The following is a 27463-nucleotide window of genomic DNA, read 5'->3' as shown; positions in this document are numbered from 1 at the left end:
GTTATCTGCAAAGCAAAATTGAAAACTGAGTTAAAACAGGTGAATATGCTGAATGAGCTGTTTAAGGTATTTGGGATATGCTCATTGCCACAGCAATGGTGGGCATTTGCTAACCTGCTTTTCTTTGTAGGAGATGGGGGTAGAAGTGTATGTTTAGCACAGAAATCAGATTCACCTTTTAAAAAATCTTTTCCCCTCTGTGAAATCCTCTTGGTACATTCCGGTTCAGTGAAGGTATTCCAGAATGCTTCATTACATGAGATCATAAATACCATGGATTGAAATGAGATTTCTGTGATTTCGTAAACTGATTCTGGGGCACCTTCAGTGAAGCAGGAAGTGTGATAGGATTTTACAGGGGATTAGGGAGATAATTTTTAAAAGGTTAATTGAATTTATTTCTGCATTGATCTCCCATCACCACCACAGCTACCACCACCACCACTTGGTTGGCATCAATTATTTAGCAGAAAATGGGCTGAACTGGTTGTAACTAGATTTTAATTTTCTTAATTTACAGTCCATCTTTAACTTCTCTTTGTAAAAGAAAGAAAGCACCAGTGGATAAGGACTTCCAACTGAGAGACATATTTATTATTTGCCTTGGAAATTATTTCTTGCTAAACCCATTTCTGCAAAGGGTAGTGATGCCGTCTGCTGACATTTTGATCGTACGTTGGCAGGTGCCCAGGGTATACCCCTGATAGATACACTGATAAATGGATACTGAAAAAAAAACGAAAGAAGCTAATTTCTAAATCTAAAGCTGATTCACCCAACAATTTCTGAATTCTGGAGGAAGTCTGGTTTCAGGTGTCCCAAAGTCAGGACAGTGATCAATCATTAATTTAACTCAAGACAAAGCTGAATCACAAAGTTCAATTGAGTTTGGATCCAGGCCTCCTGTTCATATCCATATTATATGCCTAAACCATCCAGTTCATATCTGGATCCAGATGTGAGCTTCCCCAAAGTTCTGAGGGGATCTAAGCTAAAGTTTTAATTCAGGCCCACCTGTAAAATAAGCACTGCTGTAGTTGTAAGAGTAAAAATGAAGCCTTCCCTTACACCTTCATTGGTTATTGTAACGTACCAGGACTGTTCAAATTACTGATCATTCAAATAAATTATTCAAATAGCTCAACAGTGTGATGGCTTTTTTGGTGTATTGGGAGCAATTTTTATATGACAGATTGTCCAGTCTGTGTACAAATCAGCAACTAGCAGACAATCCTTCGGGTCTGTGAGCAGAAGACAAAATCAAAATCTCCAAACTGAATCCACCACTTAAATTGAAATCTCCAAGTGATGAAAACTTCAACAAATAAAATCTCATACTTAAAACCACTCAGACTTTTATAGTATTGTAAATTAGAGATGGAAAAGCCTTGCCAGGTTATTCAGTCCATTTCCAAGTTAGAATAAAGCATTGATATCTACAGTATATTCCCAGTGAACACCAGCAAGTCAGCTTCTATTACTTCCCTTGGGAGATTTCTAGCATCAACAGATCTCTATTTCAGGAAATATTTTTGATGTTCATTCTAAATTTATCATTGCTTAATTTCACCTGCTACTCCTGTTTAAACCACCTGTAATTATGTGGCCATTTGATCTGATTATGTGACTATGTGGCCATTTGATCTGATCTTGGTTGGACTACTCCAAACAGATTCTGATGAAAAAGTAACGGCCTGGTAGCTATCTACATTACTTTTGTGGCTGAGGAGAAGGACACATAGGGAGGGGGTTGCATGGCACAGTACTGACTGAACTGCAAATGTGACTAGCAGAGGTTGGCTGTCCAGTTTTTGATCCTTTGGAATATCAGTATCAGGATCCTGGATGGCAACACAGCTGGTTGAGTAATGAAAAAACAGGTGCATTAATATATTTGCAAGCAATTCAATTTGCAGCCATTCGTGGGGTCATACCATTTATTATGGCCCTCATTCGACAAGGCACTCTCATTAAAGACCATGGAAGTTGAGAGTATTCAACATTTTGTAGGACTAGGCCCTGTTCGTGAATATTCATATGATTGTAAGTATTCGTGGTGATGTTAGTGACTGCAAAACTTCCACAAATTTGCACCGGAGATGCATTATTCACATCTCATTTTTCATTATTATCAGCTTGTTATCCACCATCCCTCATTTATATTCTCTTGATTAAAAAGTTTCAGTCATCCAGTGACACAGAGAGCAAGAAATAAGCCATGTGACCAATTGCATACCGCAAATAGTAAAAGTAAATATTTCTGCAACCAGTCCACATACAAACCCAAGTCTGGAAATTATTTGTCCAGTCTATCTGATGAATTCTTATGAGTGACAAACATCTGCAGAATTCAGGAATTGTTTGCACGTGTTACGTAATCAAAACAAAAAAAGCCTTAAATTGGTCAAATTTTTGATTCAGTGAAATACTATTCAACTAGTGCTAGCAGTCTGTGTTTTGACAGCCTGGATTTTGAAATAGATTAGTTAACAGAACTCTTGGTGGGCAGGGAAACTAAGTCTAAGCATCTGACTTAAACAAAGGACAATCCTGCATTAAATGTTCATTCAATAAGCAGGCTGACCATAATTTGTTCTTTCCTGATTCTTTTGTTTTAGAAAGTTTTGCAAATATTAAACTAATGCATAAAAATACTAATACAGCATCGGTGGTGCCTGGGACAGACACTAGCCTTCTATCTTCTTTACTGTAAAAATTTATCCAGCAGGAAAGTAGCTCATTGGACCAATGTATTGTCTTGTCATGTTTTGGGAAGCTGGTTGTAAATCTGACACAGACCAAAAAAAAATGCATCTCAGCTTCCGTCTTTTAAAGAGTGAATGTGCAATTTGCAGTGAATCTAAACGGCGGAGTCAACACTTCTAAGTAATGGGTGGAATTTGTCCTCTAGCTGAGTTATTCTGAGAAACGGCAGTAATATGATGGATGACACTTGCATCTTTCTGAAAGTTATGCATATTAGATATTCTAAGGTTTTATTCATAGGAATAGAATGTGTTATACAATACCTATGAATCTTGAGGTTTATTTACTGCTAAGGCCTGTCTGCACTACAAAAACAACCATGTCTGAAGGCCTGGTTGCAACATAGTTCAAAATTGTTGTGCTGATGGGACCTAACTGTTGTAAACATTTCATGCAACCAGGAAAAAGCCTTGGATTTAGCTTAAGGCTTTAGCATGGTTATGAAACACAATGAAGTCCTGCCTACAAATTTTAACCTTATTGTAATGGGGTTAAGGCACAGCTCTGTTGTAATCATTTTCATGACAAAATCATATAGAATTTAATAGATATTAATAAATTTTCCTAGGTTTTTGAGCCATTCTATAAAATTCACTAGAGAATTGTATACATGCTATAGAATTTTTGTAGGACGATTCAACTCATAGAAAAGATAATTTTCCATTTAATTCCTATATTTTCACAATAATTTCTATCGAGCACTATTACATTTCTATAGAACTCAATTGGTTTAATTATTATTACATTCCATGGGATTTTTCGACACAGGCAGTCCCCAAACTCCATTATTTTTGCAGTACAAATGGGCCCTTAGAAACAGCCCTGAGAAACATTTGGATACAGGTCCAATTTTGAACTGCCCCAAAGTTCCCCAAAGTTCAGATCTGGGAGTGTGATTTGGCCCTTAATATAGTGAGTGGGATTAGCCCCTGAAGTTCAGATCGAAATCAGCCCCAGGGATTTGGTTCAGGTCCATCTTTACTTGCTATTTGGAAACATGATTATGTGAATAGTTGTTCTGAAGAAGATATACAATATCTTGCTGTATAAGATCACAATTGACTGCTCAGGAGCATTTTCATTGCCATTGTCTTTTTCAGAGGTTATATAAATAAGACAAACATTTTGCATTCTCACAATTTATTATAATTGATTTTCATTTAGTTGTGGGTCTGTGTGATCTCAAATAAATTAGCTTGATTATGATAATGACAGTACCTCTTAACACTTGCCTTTCTTCTTGCAAAAATTTCATAAAAAAGGGATAAAGCTAAAATATCTCCATGTTGCTTTCTTAGTATCTGACAGTATCGTAAATGTATGACATGGCTGTACAATAGTCCTGCCAACACAGAACAAGATGTCTCCTCAAACAGCCAAGAATCACAAATGTATCAAACTCATCATCCCTTGAGGAGCTTTAGAATTACTTAAAGCCTTTCAAGAAAAACAAGCTTTTCGTTTTCAGTAAGAACGGGCAGACATTTAACACCTGGCAGAATTTCAGATGCCAGGGATGGGCCAAAGCAACCAACCAATCTGTGAAAAGGATACATTCCCTTCAAGAGAACCCCCAACACATGTGGCATCTCACACCCACCTGTGCTAACTGCCAGTTCACCACAAGAAAGTTCATAGCGGTGGGAATGCCCTTACTTATCACAAGTGCTCATCTCTGTGGTGCAGGGAACTCATCTCGTGAGGCTGACAAGAATCATTATCAAGGGTTTCCTCATCTTTCATGTGTGGCTTGAACTATATCGTGAGCTGAACTTTTGCAGTCTGTGAAGCCAGCATTTTCAAGCCCACTCCTCAGCACTCAGCCTGAGTAAATGAAGTGTGTGCTGAAGAGGTCTGCTGGGATCCGAGCAAATTAATATTTGCCCAACCCTTTTCAGTTGCCACTCTGCATCCAATACTACAGCTTCAGGGTTGCAGCAGCATTGACAGCTGCTCCACCACAATCCTTTATGCAGAGAGTTTTGACCAGCGGAGATGCATACCTGCATTCAACTGACTTAGGGTTTAGGACCCTTCATAGTGCAATCTGAAGAGGGTGCAGACCCCCCGGTGAAGTGAAACTTAACAGCTTCCACTCTCTGCTTGGCCTTCCCTGCCCTCACTTGGACTGCCCAATTTGGCCAAAGTGAAAATTAGGCTACCACTAAGTACTACTAAACATGAGTGGTAAAAAACATAGTGGGCTTTGGGGTATATGTCATCCTGCTAGCCAACTGGACATTTTGACATCCCAGCTGTTCATTAGTCAAACTGTGCTCTACATGGGGCTGTTGGATTTGCGCTATACATGAGGCCTTAAGAATTTGGTTCCATGTTGATTTCTACATCACAAAGGTTTGGCTCTGAGCCCAATTTCTGAACCTCTTCCACAACCTGTCACTATTTCTGAGGAATGTGGGGACTTCTAAAAACAATTCCAAAGTGTACATAAGGCCCAATTTTCCCCTAGGTTTTCTCGATCTTTGCATAGATAGGTTAGATTAAAAGTCTTTAAAAGAAGTGGAAATGTTTATGTGTGTGTATGCATGTCTGTGGGTTTGTTTGTTTATTTTTTCTGTACTGGTTGTTAAACATTCTAATTACCTCAGTCATGTTTAGCACCACTTGCAAGCAAGTTATCCTCTTAAAAAATTACTAATCTATATTATAATTAACACTAACTTGCACTGGGAAAATAACTGATCTAAACGTGATTTGAACATGTATTAGATTTCTTTTGTGAAACGTAACAAATGTGGTGTTTTGAAGTGACCATAGTTAGAGAAGGAGTGCAAGAGGGCTTTGTGTGAAACTCACAAAGGAACAATTCAAGATCTGTTTTCTACATCTTTCCCCCATAGTATCTGCATTCTAAACTGCAGAGAGGCTTGATGAATTATTAGAGGATAGGAAATATGGTTTCCCAGCAGCAGATAACCAGTGAAATGGTACATTAACAACTCAATCACATCTAAGCAGGTCAATAAAATGAGCTGACCAGCAAGTCTGACATACAATGCCTGACCTCCATTACAATATTTATTTCTATGAGCAAAGGGAGAAAGGTTAACTCATGAGAGGTCTAAGTGAATTATCCCACCTCTCTGCACAAGATGAATGTCACACCAGAGTTTAACTATTGTTCAGCATTATACAATATTTCTTTATCCCAAACAGAACCATGTAATGATCAGTCTGAAAGACAATATTTATGGAACATAACATGGACTCTGAGCATTAGGTAAGAGAAGTGCAGCTGTCTGAAAGAAAGGGAATGGAGTGGTTAAATTCATCCCTAATGTAGAAGACACAACTGTTAATGGACTCAGTAATAGATGTGCTTACATTCGCCAGGGCTAGATTTGGCCTACTGAATCATTATGCAACTTTGGCCAAGTCTTGTCATTGACCTCAATGGAAGTGGGATTGACCCTTAACTTCTCTGTGCCTTAGTGTATCCTTCTGAAAAATAAGTCGACTGCAATGAAACCTGTCTTAAATAAATCACCCCATGGACCTGCAAAACTCTGTTTCCTCATAGTGTTGGTTCTTCAGCTGGACATTGAATGAAAGTTTTACAGTGGTCTCTTAACAGAGGGTTGCATACTAGAGGTGGAGTCCTTACCATAGCTTCACTGTACTTACATCTCAGGAATGCTGTGAGCCACAGTTAACATTTTTAAGGAAGGCTTGGATGTCTGAAATCTAGCTGAAATCTAACTATAAGTCTTCCTCTCCCATTTTATACACAGGACTCTCTATACCTTGGAAAACAAAATGACTTAAAGACTGTGTTTTCAGTCCATTTTTACCACAACTTTAGCATAGTTTTAAAGACAGTTTAAAAATAATTCTCTTTTTCTCCCACCAGGACAGTTCTATCCTGTTTAGCTAACCTATCTTAAGGTTTTATACTACTGCCATCACCATAGTACCTGAGCACCCTTTTCTTCCTTTCCCCTGTTGATTAATCTTACCTTAGATTATGTCAGCTAATCAATCAAAACAAAAAATATCCTGCTTTCAGTGGTGCTTGTTTATAATTTGTCAGATAACTGAAACAAATAATTTCTTGTGGAACAATGATGCATCTTTTTAACTCATGGAAACTGTTGGCTTTGGAGCAACCATCCAGCCTCATGAATTTCATTCAAAGTGTTTAAGCAGCACGTTATTCAACCCCAAAGCTATCTACCCAGGCATTCTTACCGCACTCATCACTGTAGTCTTCTACCGCAAAGTCAATGGCATTAAACCAAGGATGATTGTTGCTCCACAAACTGAAGTTAATGGAGTTACACCAGAATGTATCTGACCCATTATGGACCAGGTGCTGCTACCTTTACTCATGCAAATAGCCCCATAAGAATATAAGAACGGCCATACTGCATCAGACCAATGGTCTATCTACCCCAGTAACTCATCTTCCAATATTGGCCAATGCCAGGTGTTTCAGAAGGAATTAACAGAACAGGTAATCATCAAGTGATCCATCCCGTTGCCCATTCCCAGCTTCTGTCAAATAGAGGCTGGGGTCACTTCAGAGCATGATTTTGCATCCTTGCCCATCCTGGCTAATAGCCACTGATGGACCTATCCTACATGAACTTATCTAGTTCTTTTTTGAACCCTGTTATAGTCTTGGCCTTCACAACATCCTCTGGCAAAGTGTTCCACAGGTTGACTATGTGTTGTGTGAAGAAATACTTCCTTTTGTTTGTTTGTTTAAACCTGCTCCCTCTTAATTTCATTTGGTGACCCCTAATTCTTGTTATGAGAAGCAGTAAATAACACTTCCTTATTTACTTTCTCCACACCAGTCATGATTTTATAGACCACTATTATATCCCCCTTCATCATCTCTTTTCCAAGCTGAAAAGTCCCGGTCTTATTAATATCTCCTCATATGGAAGCTGTTCCATACCCCTAATCATTTTTGTTACCCTTTTCTGTACCTTTTCCATTCCAATATATCTTTTTTGAGATGGGGCAACCAGATCTACATGCAGTATTCAAGATGTGGGCATACCATGGATTTATATAGAGGCCATATTATTTTCTTTCTTATTATCTATCCCTTTCCTAATGATTCCCAACATTCTGTTAGCTTTTTTGACTGCCGCTGCACATTGACTAGGTGTTTTCAGAGAACTATACACAATGACACCAAGATCTCTTTCTTGTGTGGTAACAGCTAATTTAGACCCCATCATTTTATATGTATAGTTAGGATTATATTTTTCTATGTGCATTACTTTGCATTTATCAACACTGAATGTCACCTGCCATTTTGTTACCTAGTCACCCAGTTTTGGGAGATCTCTTTGTAACTCTTCACAGTCTGTTTTGCACTTAACTATCTTGAGTAGTTTTGTAGCAGTTGCAAATTTTGCCATCTCACTGTTTATCCCTTTTTCCAGATTATTTATGAATATGTTGAACAGTACTGGTCCCAGTACAGACCCCAGGGGAACACTACTATTTACCTCTCTCCATTCTGAAAACTGACCATTTATGGCTACCCTTTGTTTCCTATTTTTTAACCAGTTACTGATCCAGGAGAGGACCTTCCCTCTTATCCCATGACAGCTTACTTTGCTTGAGAGCCTATGGTGAAGGACCTTATCAAAGGCTTTCTGAAAATCTAAGTACACTATATCCACTGGATCACCCTTGTCCACATGCTTGTTAACCTCCTCAAAGATTTCTAGTAGATTGGTGAGGCATGATTTCCCTTTACAAAAACCATGTCGACTCTTCCCCAACAAATCATGTTCATCTATGTGTCTGATAATTCTGTTTTTACTATAGTTTCAACAAATTTGCCTGACACTGAAGTTATGCTTACCAGACTGTAATTGCTGGGATCGCCTCTGGAGCCTTTTTTTAAAATTGACATCACATTAGCTATCCTCCAGTCATCTGATACAGAATCTGATTTAAATGATAGGTTATATTCCACAGTTAATAGTTCTGCAATTTCACATTTCAGTTCCTTCAGAACTCTTGGGTGGATACCATTTGGTCCAGGTGATTTATTTCTGTTTAATTTATCAATTTGTTCCAAAGCCACCTCTAATGATACCTCAATTGGATTTGCCACCTAAAAAGAATGGCTTGGGTTTGCGAATCTCCCTCACATCCTCAGCCACGAAGACCGATGCAAAGAATTCATTTAGTTTCTCCACAATGGCCTTATCTTCCTTGAGTGCTCCTTTAGCACTTTGATTGTCCAGTGGCCCCACAGGTTGTTTAGCAGGAAAGATTCATTAAAAGCATTGAGACATAAATCTCATGGCTCTCAGTGTAAGAGTAAGAATTTTCCCAGTGCCTTTAGCTACATGTTCTCCTTTCCTCACATGCTATGCAGCATGTTGTATGCACTTTCACTCTCCTCCCCACACGTTGCTGCATTTCAGTAGTGCTGAAAGTATGTCATGTGTGAAAAACCTTGGATCCATTTCCTATATAAATGTGTGATATGTCCACATTTACAGTCTAAATTTTGCTTGTCACATTAGGTAATGGATTAAATCACTGCTATTCTACTTCTTCCAGCCTAAAGACTTTTTTGTGACCAAAAAAAAGACATTACTGTGTTTTGCAGTATTGTACAACTTTAATTCAAACCAGCTTAAGGAAAAACATTATTGGGAAAAAAAAGAAATATTACTGGTCTGCAGAACTGAAATCACACAGAAGGCATCAAAATCTTTCCGGGCTTTGATCACTGGTCCGCAGCTCTGTATCTTTACATCTTATAATGCTAGAAAAAGAGACTAATGGCTGAATGCTCAGTTGCAACAAGCTCACGTTTACACTCCTGAGGGAGCCTGGCAAAAAATGGCTCTGAGAAAATACTGGGCTTGTTGGGGGCTGAAGCCAGCACGAAACGTAGTCTGAGCAGCCACAGAGCTGCTCTAGTTTACACTGGTTTATATTGCCCCCTAAGGAATCATTATTCTAACAAGGATAGTCTACAGCACTGCTAGCATTATATGCCACTCAAGGGTTTTTCTATACCACAGGAATTCCTAGCTGCCATTCTTGTTGCTTTGTGCTGCCAGAGAGCAGCTGGAACTGGGGCTGAGAACCAGGGCTTAACTCTTTCAAAACCTACTGATATGTGTAAGAATTGTATGCCTTTAGGAACCAATCCAGACCCCAGTATGAGTATCTAGGCAAGTCACCCTAGCGATGTGTAAAGGGAAGGAGAGGACTCCACCCTCACAGGTTGTGAAGCTGCTATGCTTAGATTGTAAGCTCTTTGGAGTAGGGACCACCTTTTTGTTCTGTATTTAAACAGCACCTAGCACAATGGGGTCCTGATCTATCATTAGGGCTCCTAGGCACTACAGTAATACAAATAAATAATAATAATAATTAATACTTCGCGAAGGCTACTTCTGCCCAGGGCTGCACAGGGTATATGAACATCCCACAGGTTCTATGACAGGCCCACACTGGCTCCATTACAAAAGAGCCCTCTATGATTACAGATGTGGGAGCTGGATTTTTCCCTATATTATCCCAGCTGAATTACAAAGAATGCCCAGCAAGGTATGTCAGCTTCAGTCTTCAGATCCTGTTGATTTGAGGTCAATTCTTACTCTGTTCTGTTCAGACAAGTTTATAATGGCCTTCATCTCAGCCTCAGAGAACTCGGGGGTCAATGCCACACTGTCATAGTCAAATTCTTCATCAAGGAAGAACAGCTGAACTTCATCCCCAAGTGGCTGCAACAGGGAAAAATATAGATATATAAATAAAACAGCAGCAAGTAACAATAAAGAAGCTCAAAACATAAACTCCTGATTAATATTTAATTAAACTATTTTTTAGACTCCAGAATTCTCAGCTGATTAAGCTGTTTTTAAGTAAAATAATAAATTCAATTATTCAATTTGACCTAATTTAAACCATTTAATGTGCCCCATTTGTACCATACTGTATCTGAATGAATATCATTAGCTAATTTTTGCTCAAGGCAAGGAATCAAAAAACCTCCCTTGCATATATCTACTACATTTCCACCACTTGTAGCAGCAGGGCTGTGGGGATATGGAAAAATTATGTAGAACTACATTAAATTGCAAGGATAGATCCCACATTCTTAAGATTTTGGCTAGTTTTAAGTGTTGTCTAGCCAACTGATATTACATTTTGTAGCAATGGGAATACCTATAAGGAGCAAAGAAGCATGATCAATTTTCAGTTATTCAAACACTGCAAGGCCTGTTTCATTTAACCAAAGATGCTGCTTGCAGGGATGTGCAGTGGGTTATTTTGGTTAATTGGAGGTACAGTATTGTTCAATTAGTCAATATTGGCTCAGCCAACATGTTCCATTGAATATTTTTAATTATAAATGTGTTTTGAAGAGACTTCAGTTGGCACAAGTTTTAAGTAAGATAAAAAAGATAACTAAATATTTTAAAGGCTGCATATCAATAAGGACAAGCCGAGGGACCATAGCATAAAATGTTTTCAGTAAGACATGAGATAAAATTAATCCTAGAAATTACAAATGGGAACATCTTGTTAGCACATCTTGTCCATCCTCCCTGCTATCCACCAGGACAGGATCAGTCCCTGTGCTTTGCACAGTTTAGCATAATATGTCTATGGGTATGTCTACATCGCACTGGAAACCTGGGTCTGTGTGACCCAGGTTTGAGGTCATGGTGTTTCCAAGCATACGCTGGAGCAGTCCCACTGCTTTGTAAACCTGGGTTTAATTGCTGGTCCTGGGTCTCACAGCGGGTGCTACCATATCCATACTGTACTACACAGACCTGACCTGAGTCTGTAGCTCAAGCTGCATCCACACTGCTAAATGACAGGGCTTGGACGCAAGTCACAGTAGGACTCAGGCTCTGACCCACCCCTTTAGCAGGGCCCTGGACCCAGGGCCTGAGTACTTGCTGATCCAAATCAGACCGATTTGTGTGCGGACAGAAGTAGGGCTTGGGCTCAAACCCGGGCTCAGTATGCAGTGTAGACACACCATACAAGGCTTCAACAACCATAGACAATTCATTATTAGGATGGTGTTTTTTTCTTTATCATCAAAAAATCTATGCTTCAAAGTGCTGAGCACTCCAGCCCCACTCCAGCAAAGCATTTAAACATGCTTAATGTCAAGCATGTGATTAACCCCACTGAGGTAAATGAAGCTACCCATGTGTTTAAAATTAAGCACATGATTAAGTGTTGTGTTGGATAAGCGGTAGAATATTCAGCATCGTGCTGGATTGAGCCCCAAATGCTTTGCATGTGATGGGACACTTCAGCATTCACAAGTCAAAAAAATAGAAGGCCTAGCACAAATCAGCATGTTACACCAGCTTGAGTGAAAAACAGAGACAAGATGTATGCCTTAATCCCCTGAGCCCCTTTGAAAATCTTGGCCTAGACTTGTTTTGATCTGTTTTCCACTTTAGTTTGTGTAACATGCAGCTTTGTGCCAGATGCTCAACAACTTACTATTTGAACATCGGGGCTTAGATTTTTTCATCAAATAGTAACACTTTGGGTTGCTCAAGGGCAGGGAGGTCAGTCGGTGTAACTAGGGGCAATGGGATAAAGTTAATCAAAGGAAAATGTGAGCTGAATATCTGGAACAATTTCCTGAGCATAAGCTCTGTTGAACTGCACACTAGTCTCCCATCCCTTGGGTCATTTTAAATAAGACCAGACAAAACACTGGAGAATAATTCTGTACTGGCAGGAGGGTGGACCAGATGACCCTACAGCCATAGATCTTTCCTATTTCTAATTCCTGTGATGCTAATATTACCTTTTGTCACTGGCACTTACATGACAGAAACTCTGGTATCAACAATGACCTTGTCAGTAGTAGTAATTTTCTGTGCAAATGTAACTTGTGCTTAAATGATTTCTTTAGTGGAAGCAGGCACATACAGGTTTTCTATTATAATCCACCTATTTCTCCTCAAACAAATTCATTAAATTGTAGTTTATGGAAGGAAATGTCTAGCTTTTACCTTAGATCTCTTACAGTACAGGATCCTGATTCACAAGTGTTCCCCCCATTTCTTTATTCCCCCTATATTCCCTTCAAGTCTACAGGACACGTACATTGGTGACCTTTTGAATCACTATCTTTTGGGATGAACATTGATTTTGTTTATCATGGCATTTAAAGATCTGACATCAATATCTTTGCAGGATGAGCAGCTTTTCAGGCTGCAGAAGTGAAAGCAGGAAGGGAAGCTGGTGTGAGAAAACTGTGCTAAGAATTCCCTGTCATAACATGAAATCCAATCCCAACTTTTTCTTGTTTCTTGCATACAGGTGAAAGCTTTTAAAACTCCACGGTCTTATTAGAAAATGCCATCTAGTCAAAATTCCTGTTTAGAATGCTCCTGCTTCCTATTAATTCTAGTTGGCAGCAAGTTTTGAAACACAGTAACAGGTCAGCTGGACTACTAGGAGCAGTGCAAACTGCTTGTGTAACTGAATTCAACAGAGTTCATCAGAAATCAGCCACGGCTATTGAAAGGTTCTAATGGCGTTAACTGATATTTCCACTCAGAACTGTACAATGGAACAGGTTTGAATATCAAAGGAAAGTGATATTTAAATCACAGTACAATGACAAAGTAATGCATCATCCTGTTGTGTCAAAATGTCATTGGATCATAGTTCTACAATGTTTAGGATTCCCTGAAATTTATTTTGAGACTCACAATCATCATTCAGTAAGCTTGAGTTGCAGAACATGAGATCAGTCCATCACTTTTGGGATAATCTGGGAAAAAAAGAGGCTTCCCCATTTGAAGCTTCCTCAAAAGCAGAGGAAATCAGTCCAGCCCATATTTAAAAATCACATTGTATTCATTATCTACTCAATTTAGGAGTCACATTATCCCATGGGATTTCTGCTGAGATTATGCAAGAGGACATATTGCCACAGTCATTCTCACATGATAAATCATAGACATTGGAGTTAAATATAGAAAAGATCTGTATGATCAGCAGATCCACCTTCTGCAGGAGTAGGTTTTGATCATACAGTAGATATTAAACTGATCATACCCTACACTTGATTTTAGTCACAAAGCAATCATGATCATTTTAATGAGATTTTTTTGATGGTGCAGACATAACAATGCTGGAGGGGATGGTGTACAGTCAAAAATATTTACCCTTCTGTTTGCAAAATCTGCAGGAAAGAAACCAAAGGAAGTGCACAACATTAAATATGTGGGAGTAGAATCCTTCAGGTCTCAGTGAGTCTGACTAGTATTAAACTTAACTTTAAGTCTCTTCAAAGAAATTATAATGTTTTCCCTTCACTTTTTGGATGCACTTTCAGTCTTTCAATTTCTATATTTCTGTTCTGTGCAAACTGCTTCTATTTCATCAACCTTCTGGTGCTGAACAGACTTCTAGTTAGGAAATAAGGGTCTGATCCTGGCTTCAGTAAGGAATACTCACATGAGTAAGGGTGTGTAGCATCAGATTTCAGATCTGCAGGAGGTCAGTTACTGTGGCTCCAATGCATGATTAGAGTTGCAGCCAAAAATCCTATGTCTCTGCAGAAGCTAAAAACACCGACTCTGGAAATGAACAGTCTGCACAAGTGGTATTTATGTCTTTATTTGTCTAATGCCTGAAACTCTTTCTATTGATTTCAATGCGCTTTGGGTCAAAACTTCAGAACAGTATACCCATGAATTTTTATAAATAACATTCAAATAAAACTCAGTTGGGTCAATATCCACAAACAAGCTCTTTTGACCCACCAAAACTAAAGTTCTACTCCCTCAGCTGTAATTCTCCCAGGGGAAGCCTGCTAAAATACCATGCCATGGAGGATGCCCTTAAGATCTAAACATCAATATATTCTAATTTTCTCAGTGCTATAAAGTATTATTTCATCTCAAAATGTTTTCCATTTACCGTGGCTGCAATAGTGTCTGATACCATGATTACAATAAATTAAATTAAGAAAACTTCAAATTGCAGTAAACTTTGTAGCAGTTCTACAAAATCAAATCTGTCACCCCTGCACCAAAGTTATTACGCTATTGAGAATACACATTCAGCCACTATGACCTTGTCTTGATTTGCATTTGACTAAAACAATTCATGAACATGCAGATGTGTAATGGAAAAGTCTTTGTAAAAAAGAAAAATGTACATGTAATTCCAAATGAAATTGGATGCAAGCGTAGAACACACCAGACTTCACTCTGTTATCTCCTCATTGCAAGTTTCAAAAAGTCTAGTACAGTTGCATGTCTATTTGTGTGATTCATCTCTCAGGCAAGCATTGAAAACACAGAATTTTGTTTTGTTTTTGTCCTCCTCTTCCAAGTGTTAGTTCATTTCAGCCTCCTAAGAAAGAAAGCAGTCCATAGGCCTTTATATACAAACTGAAATTCTGATTTATTTCAAAAGGAAGAAATTCTGTTCTGGAACACTGAATCCCTCACAGCTGAACAAAAACAATAGTGAATCAAGTTATTATCTTGTTATTTTTGCCTAAGGAACTGAGAGAAATATGTGCATTTCAGGTGTCTAATTTAACATCTAATTGAAATCTTTTCTGGAAGCTCTCTGGGAATAGAATTTGTGCTCTATTAGAGAACTGCCAGTTTCCTTAAGATTGCCCATGTGATTTTCTCCAACACAGACACTTCATTCACAGCTACCACACGTCCAAATTAAAGAGAAAAGAATGTAATGTTCTGATTAATAACTGGAGCATTTTGCTGGAGGCCATTTTGCAAAGTAATGTTGTAAATAAGATACCTTAAATTGAGACTTTCAAAAGTCTATTAATAGTTGGCAATTCATTTTTTTTTATTTAATCTCTGGGCAGATACATTGAACTTTTAAAAGCCTTAATTCTGTCCTTCCTAACCTCTATTTTTTGCATAACTTGGGGCAATCTACAGTTCTCTTGTTTAAATTATGTAAAGGGTTCTCTCACAAATACACATTGCTGAATGTATTGTATGTTCAAGGGAAAACTGACTAGCTCAATATCCATGTGGAAAAGAGAGAAAAAATGTGTGTAGATAGAGTACACAGGAACATAATGATGAGCTAAAATACTTGGAAAAAGGAAGGATTGTCTGGAGGCTAAGGCATTGGGGTGGGAATCAGAAAATCTAGCTTCAATTAATACTTTTTCCACAGATTCCCTGTGTGACTTTGGACAAGTCACTTAACCTAGAGGTACATCTACACTGCAAAAAAAAAAAAACCCACCAACCCCACAGCAGCGATTCTCAGAGCCCAGCTTAAGTGACTTGGGATCCTATGGCTCACGCTACGGGGCTAACTATAGCAGTGTAGATATTCCGACTGGGTCTGAAGCCTGGGCTCTGAAAGTCCACAAGAGGGGTGGGTCTCAGAACCTGAGCTCCAGCTCATGTGGGAACATCTACACTGTTATTTTTAGCTTTGTAGCATCAGCCCCGCAAGCCTGAGTCAATTGATCCAGATTCTGAGATTTGCAGCTGCAGAGGTTTTTTTGCAGTGTAGACATATTCTTAGAGTCTCAGTTCCCCATTTGTGAAATGGGGATAATGGTATTTTCTTTCTTTCGCCTTTTGTACATCTTTTCTTCAGACTGGAAGCTCTTTGAGGTACAGCACTTGGCACAATGGGACCCTGATCTTGGTTGAAATGGGACCCTGATCTTGGTTGAAGACTATGGGTCAAATTGTGAATGTATTGAAGTCAATGGGAGTTTTGCCACTGGCTTCAATGAGGCCAGGATTTTATCTTGTAGGTGCTACCATAATACAAATAATAATAAATAATAATTATATAAATAATATATAACTGCTTTAGCTGGACAGACAGAGATAGGTGATGGGGGAAAGAAGCATATATGTGTCATGGAATAGAAAATTTATGTTATCTACAGAGCATGTAGGGGAAAGAGCATAAGAAAGGAGGGTTGGGCAATTAGAAATGAATGTACAAGGTAGAGAAAAAGGATGTCAGTGTTGAAAGAAAGGCATGAGCAGGAATGGAGAAAGGGATGACTGTCTGGGCTGGGGATACGAGTATTCTAGTGTAATGGACTAACTCAGTTTGTCATGGACATGGACCCACCTTCAGCATCCTGTAGCATACTAGTGGTCCCAGTAACACAGCATCGGCAGCCATATTTTATTGCCCTCCTCCAACAGCTCTGTTTTGATGGGCTGGGGCATATTTGGGTTGAAAGAAGAGCTAGAGAGGATTGTGCTACTCTCAGCCTCTGGAAATAATCGTCTCCTATGTCCCATGGCAGGGTCCCTGCCCTGAAGAGCTTACGATTCATTTATCAAAGTACTGAGCACTCGCAGCATCCATTGACTTCAACTGGAATTGTGGGAGCTCAGCAACTCTGAAAATTAGGCCTTAATTACATTGTCTAAATGGATGGACGTAAACACGTGTATAATTTAAGGTAGGAACTAGCTTCATTTTGTATCTGCTAAAGCACTGAGCATGTTGGCACATCTTCACATTCTTCCAAAATGCCAGAACCTTTCACCACTGTCCTCTGTAATACTCAGTTTATTTCATGTATGACCAAACTGTTCCTCTAATAGAAATAAATGTTGCAGCAAATGGGATTTTCATCCACCTCTCATATGTTGTAGGTTCTAGTATCATGTGCATTCATTTATTAACACTTGAGATTTTTGCAAACCCCTTTATGTCTCTATACATTAATCACTAGGTATATGTGTTTCAACACGTCATAGTATTTTTTGTATAAAAATGTATATTTCTAACGGTATAAAGATGGAGGCTAACTAACGTTATAGGTCATTCAGAGGCTTGGGTAAATGACTCCTTTTATTTTAATCACAGAACCATATGGGTTAGAGTTGGAAAAGACCTATTAGAGCATCTACTCCATCTCCCTGCAAAGGCAGAATTGTTCTTTACAGTATATTTTCTAGTGTTGATTACAAAGAACCAAATACATTTAAGCTTAGTAGTCAAAACTGCATATGCAATGCATTAGCATCAATCCTTCATTGGTCACACATTTTTATAATCTTGATTTAAGTCTCATAGGACATCAATAACCAAATGAAACTAGAAAAGCTGCCTGAGTTTAGCCAGAAGCAATCATAACATTTCAGCATCTATTATAATGATTACCAAAAAAAACCCCAAGAACAACAACAGACCACCTCTGCAACAGAAAAATTCCTTATTCTAAAGTTAATGTTTACACTGTCTGATTTGCCATGAAGCTTAATGACTTAAAATAAGCCTGCAAGCATTCTAGACCTACATTTCTGATTTGAGTGGGACTGAAATTCTGAGAGAAAAGGGCCATTTAAATTAAAACATGTACTGATTGCTGATGATTGAAAGACTGAGCTTCCATGCCATGGTGCAGTCCTCTGTAGTTTACATGGTAGACAGTGCTAACACTGAATTGCATCTCGATGACAATAATTTCCAAAAGATAAACTCCAGCTCTGTGATCAAGATACGTTCTAGGGGGTTATTTTTTGTTTTGTCTTGTTTTTAATGTGGCATAAAAGGAATTGTTTGTTGACTGCAGTTTGGAGCATGGATTTCTGCACCCACCCAGCAAGCATTTAAGTGCAGTGTAATATTGCCAAAGCCATCAGGAAATTAAATGGTCCCTCATTCTATGTAACCTAATGATTTGTTAAAAGGTCAGGAGCTGCAAAGGTTTGTTTGACTAGCCTGTGAGCTTCACCAATTATAAAAAAATGTGTTGACTAAAATTACAGGTAAGCAAAAAAGTGATATATTGCACTGGCTCATTTATTATATAGCAGCGGTGTGTGTCATGAAGCAGGAGCTGTTCCATTAAAGAGCGTAATTTCTTTAATTTGTTTATTTTTTAAATATATTTTTTAATGAATTGCTAACTCACTTCCAGGCAGTTCCACATGGCTCCCTCTACATCCCTCTGTTCCTGTAGAGAAATAGCATTAAACTCCACTCAGGAAAAAGAAAACTATGTTTAAATAAATCTGACCTCATACATCTTGTGTTTGTGTAATTGACAAGGGCCCAAACTCCAGATTAGTAGGCTGACCAAAGGAAGGTGTACAAGAAGTCGCTTTCTGTTCCACCTCTTCTGGAAGCACTAATGACCCTGCTGAATACAAAATACTTGACTCAGTCCTTCCACTCAAGGTATAATTTAACAAAATCATACTCTAAAATCTTGCAGGCCTCAGAAGCTTGGTAGCACTTGTATTATACTTTTCTATACTTTTCTATACAATTTCTATATAATACGGATACTTATCTTTAAAGCAGATGCAGTCCTGAACCAAAAGACAGATCCAAAAAACACCTTGGGGAAGTCAAATTGGATTTGACTCTGATGGCTGACCCCAATTCCTTGAATAAGCTAAATCAAAACCATAGATTGTGGAGACCCCTAAACTCTCAGGAAGTTTGGGGCTGGATGCATCTCTATTCAAAAGAGAAGGAATAGTCCAGTTCAGAGGTCAGTGTGCTGGAAGCCAGAAAACATGACTTCTCTACCCAGCTCTGACCTGCTGGAAAATCACTTCACTTCTATGTGCCTCAGTTTCCCCATCTGTAAACTGGATATAATTATACTTGCTCTCCTTTGTAAAGCATCTGTCTCTACAACAGATACTGGGCTAAATCCTTACCCTGTGCAATACTCAAGTAAATAGCTCTCCATGACTGGAGAAACCTGAGGAGATGACCTTATCCTTCTTGTGATGGGACAGAGTAGCTCCACAGCAGCAGAGAAGGGGTTAAGGAGAGCCTATGGGGCCCAATCAGCCCCACCCACCTATACCTGCAGCCAATGCCAAGCCTGGAGGGGGAATAAAAGGAGAAAGCCTGGGTCAATTCAGGACTGACTAGTCAGGAAGGAGGATGGAGCTCTACCTTAAGGGAGCTTTGCCTGCAGAGTTTTGGCAAAATGGGTCTGCTGGTCAGAGCAGCCACTAGGGAGGAATAGTCAGACTGTAGGGAGTGAGTGATGCATAAGTCAGGAACTGTTTGGGAACCAAGCCCAAAGGAAGGACAGGGATGCCCTCTTGGGGGACTGATGGTTGGCCCGGTATTGAGTTGGGTTTGCTTTTTGCTTTGGAACATTTTGGGGCTAAGCTCCTCCAACAACCTCCTCCTCAGAATGCGATAGGATTGATGGGACAATTAGCTAGTGGGATGGAGCCTGTCTGAGTGGACACTGGAGACAAAGACTTCTTCCTCTCCTGGGGCAACCTGTGAGTCTGCTGGGGGGCCTGGGAGGTTCACAAAAGGGCAATGCTCCAGCCACACCTCTTCACTTCCCAGTTTTTGCTGACAAATGAATTTAGTCTTGTTGAGGCCACAGAGGCCTAACTTAATTTAGTTTCTCCTCTGAAGATTGTTTATTGTGTCAAAGTTAGCAAGGTTATACACAACAGTTTCGGAGAGGGGACTCTTCTTTATTAACAACCTGAAGCTCATCCTCCTGGGATCTCAAATTAGGTTCAAATCATGATCCAAAAGATGAAAGTCTACGAATAAAAGTTTTCACCTTTCAACCTTATTTCTTAGTAATGTACTCCATAAATCTGTTTCTTAGGGGTTTGTATTGGCTCTCATTCCATAATATTTGAGCCCCTGCCAGGACCGTTAGATTCACAAAGCCTTTTGAAAAGTAGGAAGGCCTGTCCTCTTCATTATTTTGCACTTCCCCAATTTTGTTTTATCTGCAAACTTTATCAGTGATGGTTTTATATTTTCTTCCATGTCATTAAAAAAAACTTAAATAGCGTAAGACCAAGAACCAATCCCTGTGGGTCCCCCTTAACAACACCCATCCATTTATGACTTAAAACTTTATCAGCAATGGTTTTATATTTTCTTCCTGGTCATGCTCAAAACACTTATTGCAGGAGGTAGGCCTGAGTGTCCCCTCCTGATGTAAATCACTGATCATGTCTGTAAAAAGAACAAATATGCCTCTATTTATTCCCAATAGACCAATTTCTGGTGAGAGAAGGTGGGGGAACCCCCATAATGAAACCATTTGGCAAGATCTCAAAAAGGTAACACTTGAAAATTAGGACAACAGAAGGAAATTTATTTTTGTTTTCAGCAAGAGGTGCTCTGTCATATTCAGCATGTCAGTCCTAATTTTTAAAGCTTGTTAGTAATGCAAACAATGTTTCAGATTTCCTTCAATCACCGCCATAAGAATGTGGTAATCAACCTTTGTTTGCCAGTAGACATGACAGAAATGAGCATTTGCTCTGTACTCTGGCTGTGTGACAGCATATGAGAACCTAATCAGTAAATTCTGCCTTCTTTGGTAATGTTTAATCAAGAAACTCCTTCAGAGAGAAAATATAGGGGGTCTTGACAGCCTTCCTTCTCAGTGGGAGATTCCACAGGAGCTGTAGGGTTCTCTAAGATCTAGCCAGTACCTCACAGCTGGTTTAGCCCAGTGCTACAGCGCAGTGGAAGATGATGATCCTAATTAAGCTGCTAATTACACTGTCACTGGAGGTGATTAATTAGCAACATGACTGCCGTGGATGCTGCTGATGGTGCCATATAAATATAGATAATTGAGGAGGTATTGATATCAGAAAAGCAAGAAGTTTTTGGAATGCACCTTACTTAATACTATGGAGGATCACCTTCCTGGATGATGTGGTTGTGAAATTCTGGGCTTCTACAACACACCACAGCAGGGCAGATTTGGAAACTGAGCAATTCTCTTATCTTTAGTCTTTGGCTTTATGATAGCTCAGCAACAGGTGGTTGCTAAATCAGTTAACACTGTTAAATGAGCGAGTTTCTTAGGAAATTTTATAGCACTGACATATTAATTAAACTTAAAAAAACCAATGCTAATATCATGGATCTGAATTGAACTCAAAGTGTGAAGAAATTCAAATCTTGACTGTGTATCTTTATTGCAGGCCACCATGTCTAACTATAGATGGGCCCAAGTTGGTCCTTCCACTTTGAGAACTCACCTGACAAAAAAGTTTGCTAAGGGACATCGGGAGGGTTAATAAATAAAAAGCTTAAAAGCTCAGTTTTTCTGTCTCCTCTGATTCTCAAGCTTCAGGTTGTCAGCCCTAAAGAGCTGCTTCATATGAAACTGTTTTGAAGGGGTGCTAAAACTGGCTTGCAGAGACTGGGAACAACAAGATATTTGTGGGGTTTTTTCAAGTATTATAAAAAACCCACAAAACATAACTCTGAATCTGGTTCCCCATGCTGCTTTATTGCATGTAAACATGGGTTCAGACTGTAAACAAGGAAACATGGATTATGCAAAATAATGGATAATGATCATTTTCACACACAGAAAAACTTATCTATCAAAGTGGTTGTTAACTGATGATATCTGGCCTGATTTTTCAGAGATACTGAGCACCCCCTATCCTCATTGTCTTCAGCTGGAGTTGTGGGTTCACAACACCTTTGAAAATCAGAACCATAGTGTCCTGTGGTCCTAAACCAGCGTAGGGCTAGGCTGTGATGCTTTTACCCAGGTTGAATAGTTCTTTACTCTTCAATTTCATTGATTCCAATTGCACTGTTTGAGGAATAAGTTACTGCTCAGTATGAATGTATCACAATTAGACCATTAGACCCCATTCTGTAAAACGTTTACATTCCTATTCAGCATATTCCTTACTTAAGCATATACTTAGGTGATTTGCTGCATAGGGGTAGTTTGCTGAATTGGAGCCTTAGAAAATTACTCCCTTCTGCATTCCTGCATTTACCCTGCAATCTCAACAGGATACTGCATTATTCTTCACTGCCGGTCCTAAGGCCCAGTGCTGCAAACCCTTACTCACACAGGCAGCCCCATTGACAGGCCTCTTGCACTGGTATCGTTGTATTTAGGGCCTGATCCAGCTCTCACTTAACTCAATAATAAAAATCCTATTTCCTTCAATGGGGTAAGATTAGGATTTAGATGAGTCACACAGTAGGTTTCCCACCCCAGTCCACGGAACATGCCCCCAGTGTATCAAAATGGTTCCTCAGGGCCATTACAATCATAGAATCATAGAATTGGAAGGGACCTCAGGAGGTCATCTAGTCCAACCCCTGCTCAAAGCAGGACTAACCTCAGCTAAATAATCCCAGTGAGGGTTTTGTCAAGCCGCAGCTTAAAAACCTCTAAAGATGGAGATTCCACCACCTTTCTAGGTAACCCATTCCAGTGCTTCACCACCCTCCGAGTGAAAAAGTTTTTCCTAATGTCCAACCTAGATCTCCCCCACTGCAATTTGAGACAGTTGCTCCTAGTTCTGTCATCTGCCACCACTGAGAACGGCCTAGCTCCATCCTCCCTGGAACCCCCTTTCAGGTAGTTAAAGGCTGCTATCAAATCTCCCTTCATTCTTCTCTTCTGCAGAGTAAACAAGCCTAGTTCCCTCAGCCTCTCCTCATAAGTCTTGTGCTCCAGCCCCCTAATCATTTTTGTTGCCCTCCGCTGGACTCTCTCTAACTTCTCCACATCCTTGTTGTAGTGGGGGGCCCAAAACTGGACACAATACTCCAAATGCAGCCTCACCAATGCTGAATGGAGGGAAATAATCACTTCCCGCAATCTGCTGGCTAATGCAGCCCAATATGCTATTAGCCTTCTTGGCAACCAGGGCACACTGCTGACTCATATCCAGCTTCTTATCCACTGTAACCCCCAGGTCTTTTCTGCAGAACTGCTGCCCAGCTCATCGGTCCCCAGTCTGTAGCTGTGTATGGGATTCTTCCATCCAAAGTGCAGGACTCTGCACTTGTCCTTGTTGAACCTCATCAGATTTCTTTTGGCCCAATCCTCCAGTTTGTTTAGGTCACTCTGTATCCTATCCCTACCTTCCAGGGTATCTACCACTCCCCCTAGCTTAGTGTCATCTGCAAATTTGCTGAGGGTGCAATCTACCCCATCCTCTAGATCATTAATGAAGATGTTGAACAAAACCTGCCCCAGCACCAACCCCTGGGGCACTCCGCTTGTGACCGGCTGCCAGCTAGACATGGAGCCATTGATCACTACTCGTTGAGCCCTATGCTCTAGCCAGTTCTCTATCCATTTTATAGTCCATTCATCCAACCCATACTTCTTTAACTTGCTGATAAGAATATTGTGAGAGACCGTATCAAAAGCTTTGCTAAAGTCAAGGTATATCATGTCCACCGCTTTCCCCACATCCACAGAGCCAGTCACCTCTTCATAGAAAGCAATATCAGGTTGGTCAGGCATGACTTTCCCTTGGTGAATCCATGTTGACTGTTCCTCATCACCTTCCTCTCTTCCAAGTGCTTTAAAATGGATTCCTTGAGGACCTGCTCCATGATTTTTCCAGGGATTGAGGTGAGGCTGACCGGTCTGTAGTTCCCTGGCTCCTCTTTCCTCCCTTTCTTGAAGATGGGCACTATATTTGCTTTTTTCCAGTCATCTGCACTGCCAAGAATTATTTGAAGCAATGTTAGCTCATTGATCATAATCTGGAAGTGGCCCTTAGCAACGGAAAAATAGTATTTCTGTATATGTGCCCTGATTCACTTATTACAAGGAAATCTGTTTATCCTAGTCACTACTTTTTTTCCATATGGGCAGGGCTATTTGCTTACTAACAGCCAATCAAATTATATTTTAAAAGACAGTTAGCCCTGTGCAGCCAGGCATCCCAATGTGCAATAAAATCTTTTTAAAATCAAATCTTTTATTATTTCTTGAAATTATTTGAATGTCTCCAGGTCTATCATTTTACTTTAGTTCTCTTACAAATCACCGTTAAAAGAGAGGTTTTGAATGTTACAGTAACTGCCCTTTCCAGAATGCCAGGACCCAATGAGCTCATATTTGGAAGGCATTTTTATCATGAAGTTATGAACCCCTAAAAATCAGGTTATACATTGAAAGCTTAAACTTAACTGGGAGATGGTGTGGTCCATGAAAAGGCCCTAAAACTGGAAGCCAGGAGAGCTCAGTTTGCAGCTCTGCTAGTGACTTGCTGCGTGACTTTGGACAAATCACTTAAACCCCTCTTTGTGCTTCAGTTTCCCCATCAGTAAACTGGGGATAATGATTAAGGATTTGACATCTGCAGATGAAAAGTACAATGTTAAGTGCTAAGTGGTATTATTTCTGATGCTGTTCTCCTCATACAGCACTGAGTCATTTTGCATTTATATTTACTTGTGTCCTTAATAAATGTTGACATCTTTGGAGAGGTTATGCATATAGGAATTTTTTTTTAATTTTGCATTTTACTTCAAGAAGATCCAATAATTGAGTCATTCTTGGAGCCGTGCAGAAAATGATTTGTCAACACTCCTGAAAAAGGTTAGATGCAAAATGAATCATATTGCCAAAGAGTGGAAACCAGGCATTTCTCCATCTATCCCATGAGCATTACAGATCCTTTGTATTGTTGCCTTAAGCTACTTACAGTCAGAGATTAAATTTAATGAGAAAGAGAGAGATTAAATGGCCCACTATGCATGTGCTGTCTGTACACTGTGGGTTAAAGCTATGATTTGGGGAATCAGATAGATTTGCATGGCTAACTAGAGTTTATTATGCCATATTCCCACAATTCAAAGCACTACTTCCAGGTTTTCAGTTGCAGGACTGCTGTCTAATGAAAATGACTACAATTTATTTGTACATTGGCCAGTTGCTTTATAGAGACCATTGTATTTCTATGAATTCTTTTGTTCATAAGCAGCAGTTACATCCAGCCCTGAAAGGACAGGATAGTTGGACAAAGGATAAAGAAAAGAAAAGAAAATGATTCCCTCCAGGACATCTCCCAAAAATTATCGGTCCAACGAGTACTTTTTAACACCTGTGATCAGTTATGTTTTTTGCACTGTCTTGTGTTGACTAATATTTTATTTATGATTTATACATTTTACAGGTATGTATTCTACAGTAAAGAGGACAGTAACTTCAGTCTCATTGGGCTTATTATGATGGTTTTACCACACAAGATACAAATCACTCAGTGAGGTCTAGTAATCGGAGCACTGAACCAGGAGCCCAGAACTCCTGCATTCTATCTCAGCTCTGCAACTATCTCCACTGTAGCCATAAGAAATACAGTTAACTCCTGTGCCTCAGTTTTCCCATCTGTAAATTTGGATGCTATTTACCTTATTCACAGATTTATTATGAGGAGGAATTGGTTCATGTCTGTGCAGAGCTTTGAGGCTATAATACACTATATAAATCCTTACTGTTATGTGCACTGTAGATTGTTGAGAGGTTCATAAGGATTACTCCTGCATGAAGGGGTGTTGTGCAGTGAAGGTTTTCTCAAGCTGAGGGACAAGCTGCGGAGAGCAGATACTGCAAACTAAATCAAGTGTCACATAAAAGGCTAGTAGTTAGCACAGCAATAATCTACAGTAGGAAGGGAGAATATTACGATTATTTTATAATCCCCAATAAAAGCAGTAATTGCAAGATTAACCCAATATGGTTTGCATTCCTACCATAAATCAATACTTAGGCAGTGCAAGCAGATGATCATTTTGTAGTTTTCAACCACTTTAAATGCAATCTGTTTAATTTGGTGTTTTTAAATGTGTGTGATTAATATTAATACTCACAAGAAATGATTGATAGAGCGTGATCGAGCTAGGCAAATGTGGGAAGCTGCATGGTAAGCTATTATACACCTTTGACAAAGCTCTTCACTCCTAACCATCATCTGTGCTTTTCTAATGCTGGACCTGCCATGAATGGGAACTGCCAATCATTTCAGGTTTATCACCCTGTAGCCTATTCTGAAATAGATTAGATTAAGACCACTTACCTCATTTCACTAGTGATGTAAACCAGATCTGAATTCAGGTTTCCTGTAAAAGACAGCCTAGAGAGTAAACTCACTGCAGCAGTGAACCCTTAATTCTTTAACAGACATATTTAGAATCTGAGGGGCATACTCAGACCTGAGTCCTATAAATCTATAAAGAGAAAAAATGAGGGCACTAAGGATCGTTAATCCTAGCTAACCAGCCTAGCTCCATCCTCCCTGGAACCCTCTTTCAGGTAGTTAAATGCTGCTAACAAATCACTCCTCATTCTTCCCATGCAGACTAAACAAGCTCAGTTCCCTCAGCCTCTCATCATAAGTCATGTGCTCCAGCCTCCGAATCATTTTTGTTGCCCTCCGCTGGACTCTCTCCAATTTGTCCACATCCTTTTTGTAGTGGGGGGTCCAAAACTGGACATAATACTCCAAATGCGGCTTCACCAATGCCAAATAGAGGGGAATAATCACTTCCCACGATCTGCTGGCAATGCTCCTACTAATGCAACCCAATATGCTATTAGCCTTCTTGGCAACCAGGGCACACTGCTGACTCATATCCAGCTTCTTATCCATTGTTACCCCCAGGTCCTTTTCTACAGAACTGCTGCCTAGCTCATCGGTCCTCAGTCTGTAGCTGTGTATGGGATTCTTCCATCCAAAGTGCAGGACTCTGCACTTGTCCTTGTTGAGCCTCATCAGATTTTTTGGGGCCCAATCCTCCGATTTGTCTAGGTCACTCTGTATCCTATCCCTACCTTCCAGGGTATCTACCACTCCCCCCAGTTTAGTGTCATTTGCAAACTTACTGATGGTGTAATCCTCCCCATCCTCCAGATCATTAATGAAGATGTTAGCTGCCTTTAACTACCTGAAAGGGAGTTCCAGGGAGGATG

General features: G+C 39.6%; 1 protein-coding gene across 1 annotated transcript in view; it reads right to left on the bottom strand.

Annotated features, from left to right (window-relative positions):
* Positions 1 to 10337: 10337 nt before the first annotated feature.
* Positions 10338 to 27463, bottom strand: part of IFTAP (intraflagellar transport associated protein) — a 37196-nt gene continuing 20070 nt past the window's right edge. Inside the window, 2 exon segments of the mRNA XM_067558112.1 lie at positions 10338 to 10502; positions 18780 to 18895. Coding sequence (XP_067414213.1) covers positions 10338 to 10502; positions 18780 to 18895 — 281 coding nt within the window.

Source organism: Emydura macquarii, unplaced genomic scaffold, assembly GCF_026122565.2.
Source record: "Emydura macquarii macquarii isolate MOO-44397 ecotype Brisbane River unplaced genomic scaffold, CSIRO-AGI_Emac_v2 contig_1876, whole genome shotgun sequence".
In the NCBI taxonomy this organism is placed as follows: domain Eukaryota; kingdom Metazoa; phylum Chordata; order Testudines; family Chelidae; genus Emydura; species Emydura macquarii.
Note: the sequence above shows the minus strand (reverse complement) of the source record. Positions and strands in the feature narration are given on the sequence as shown.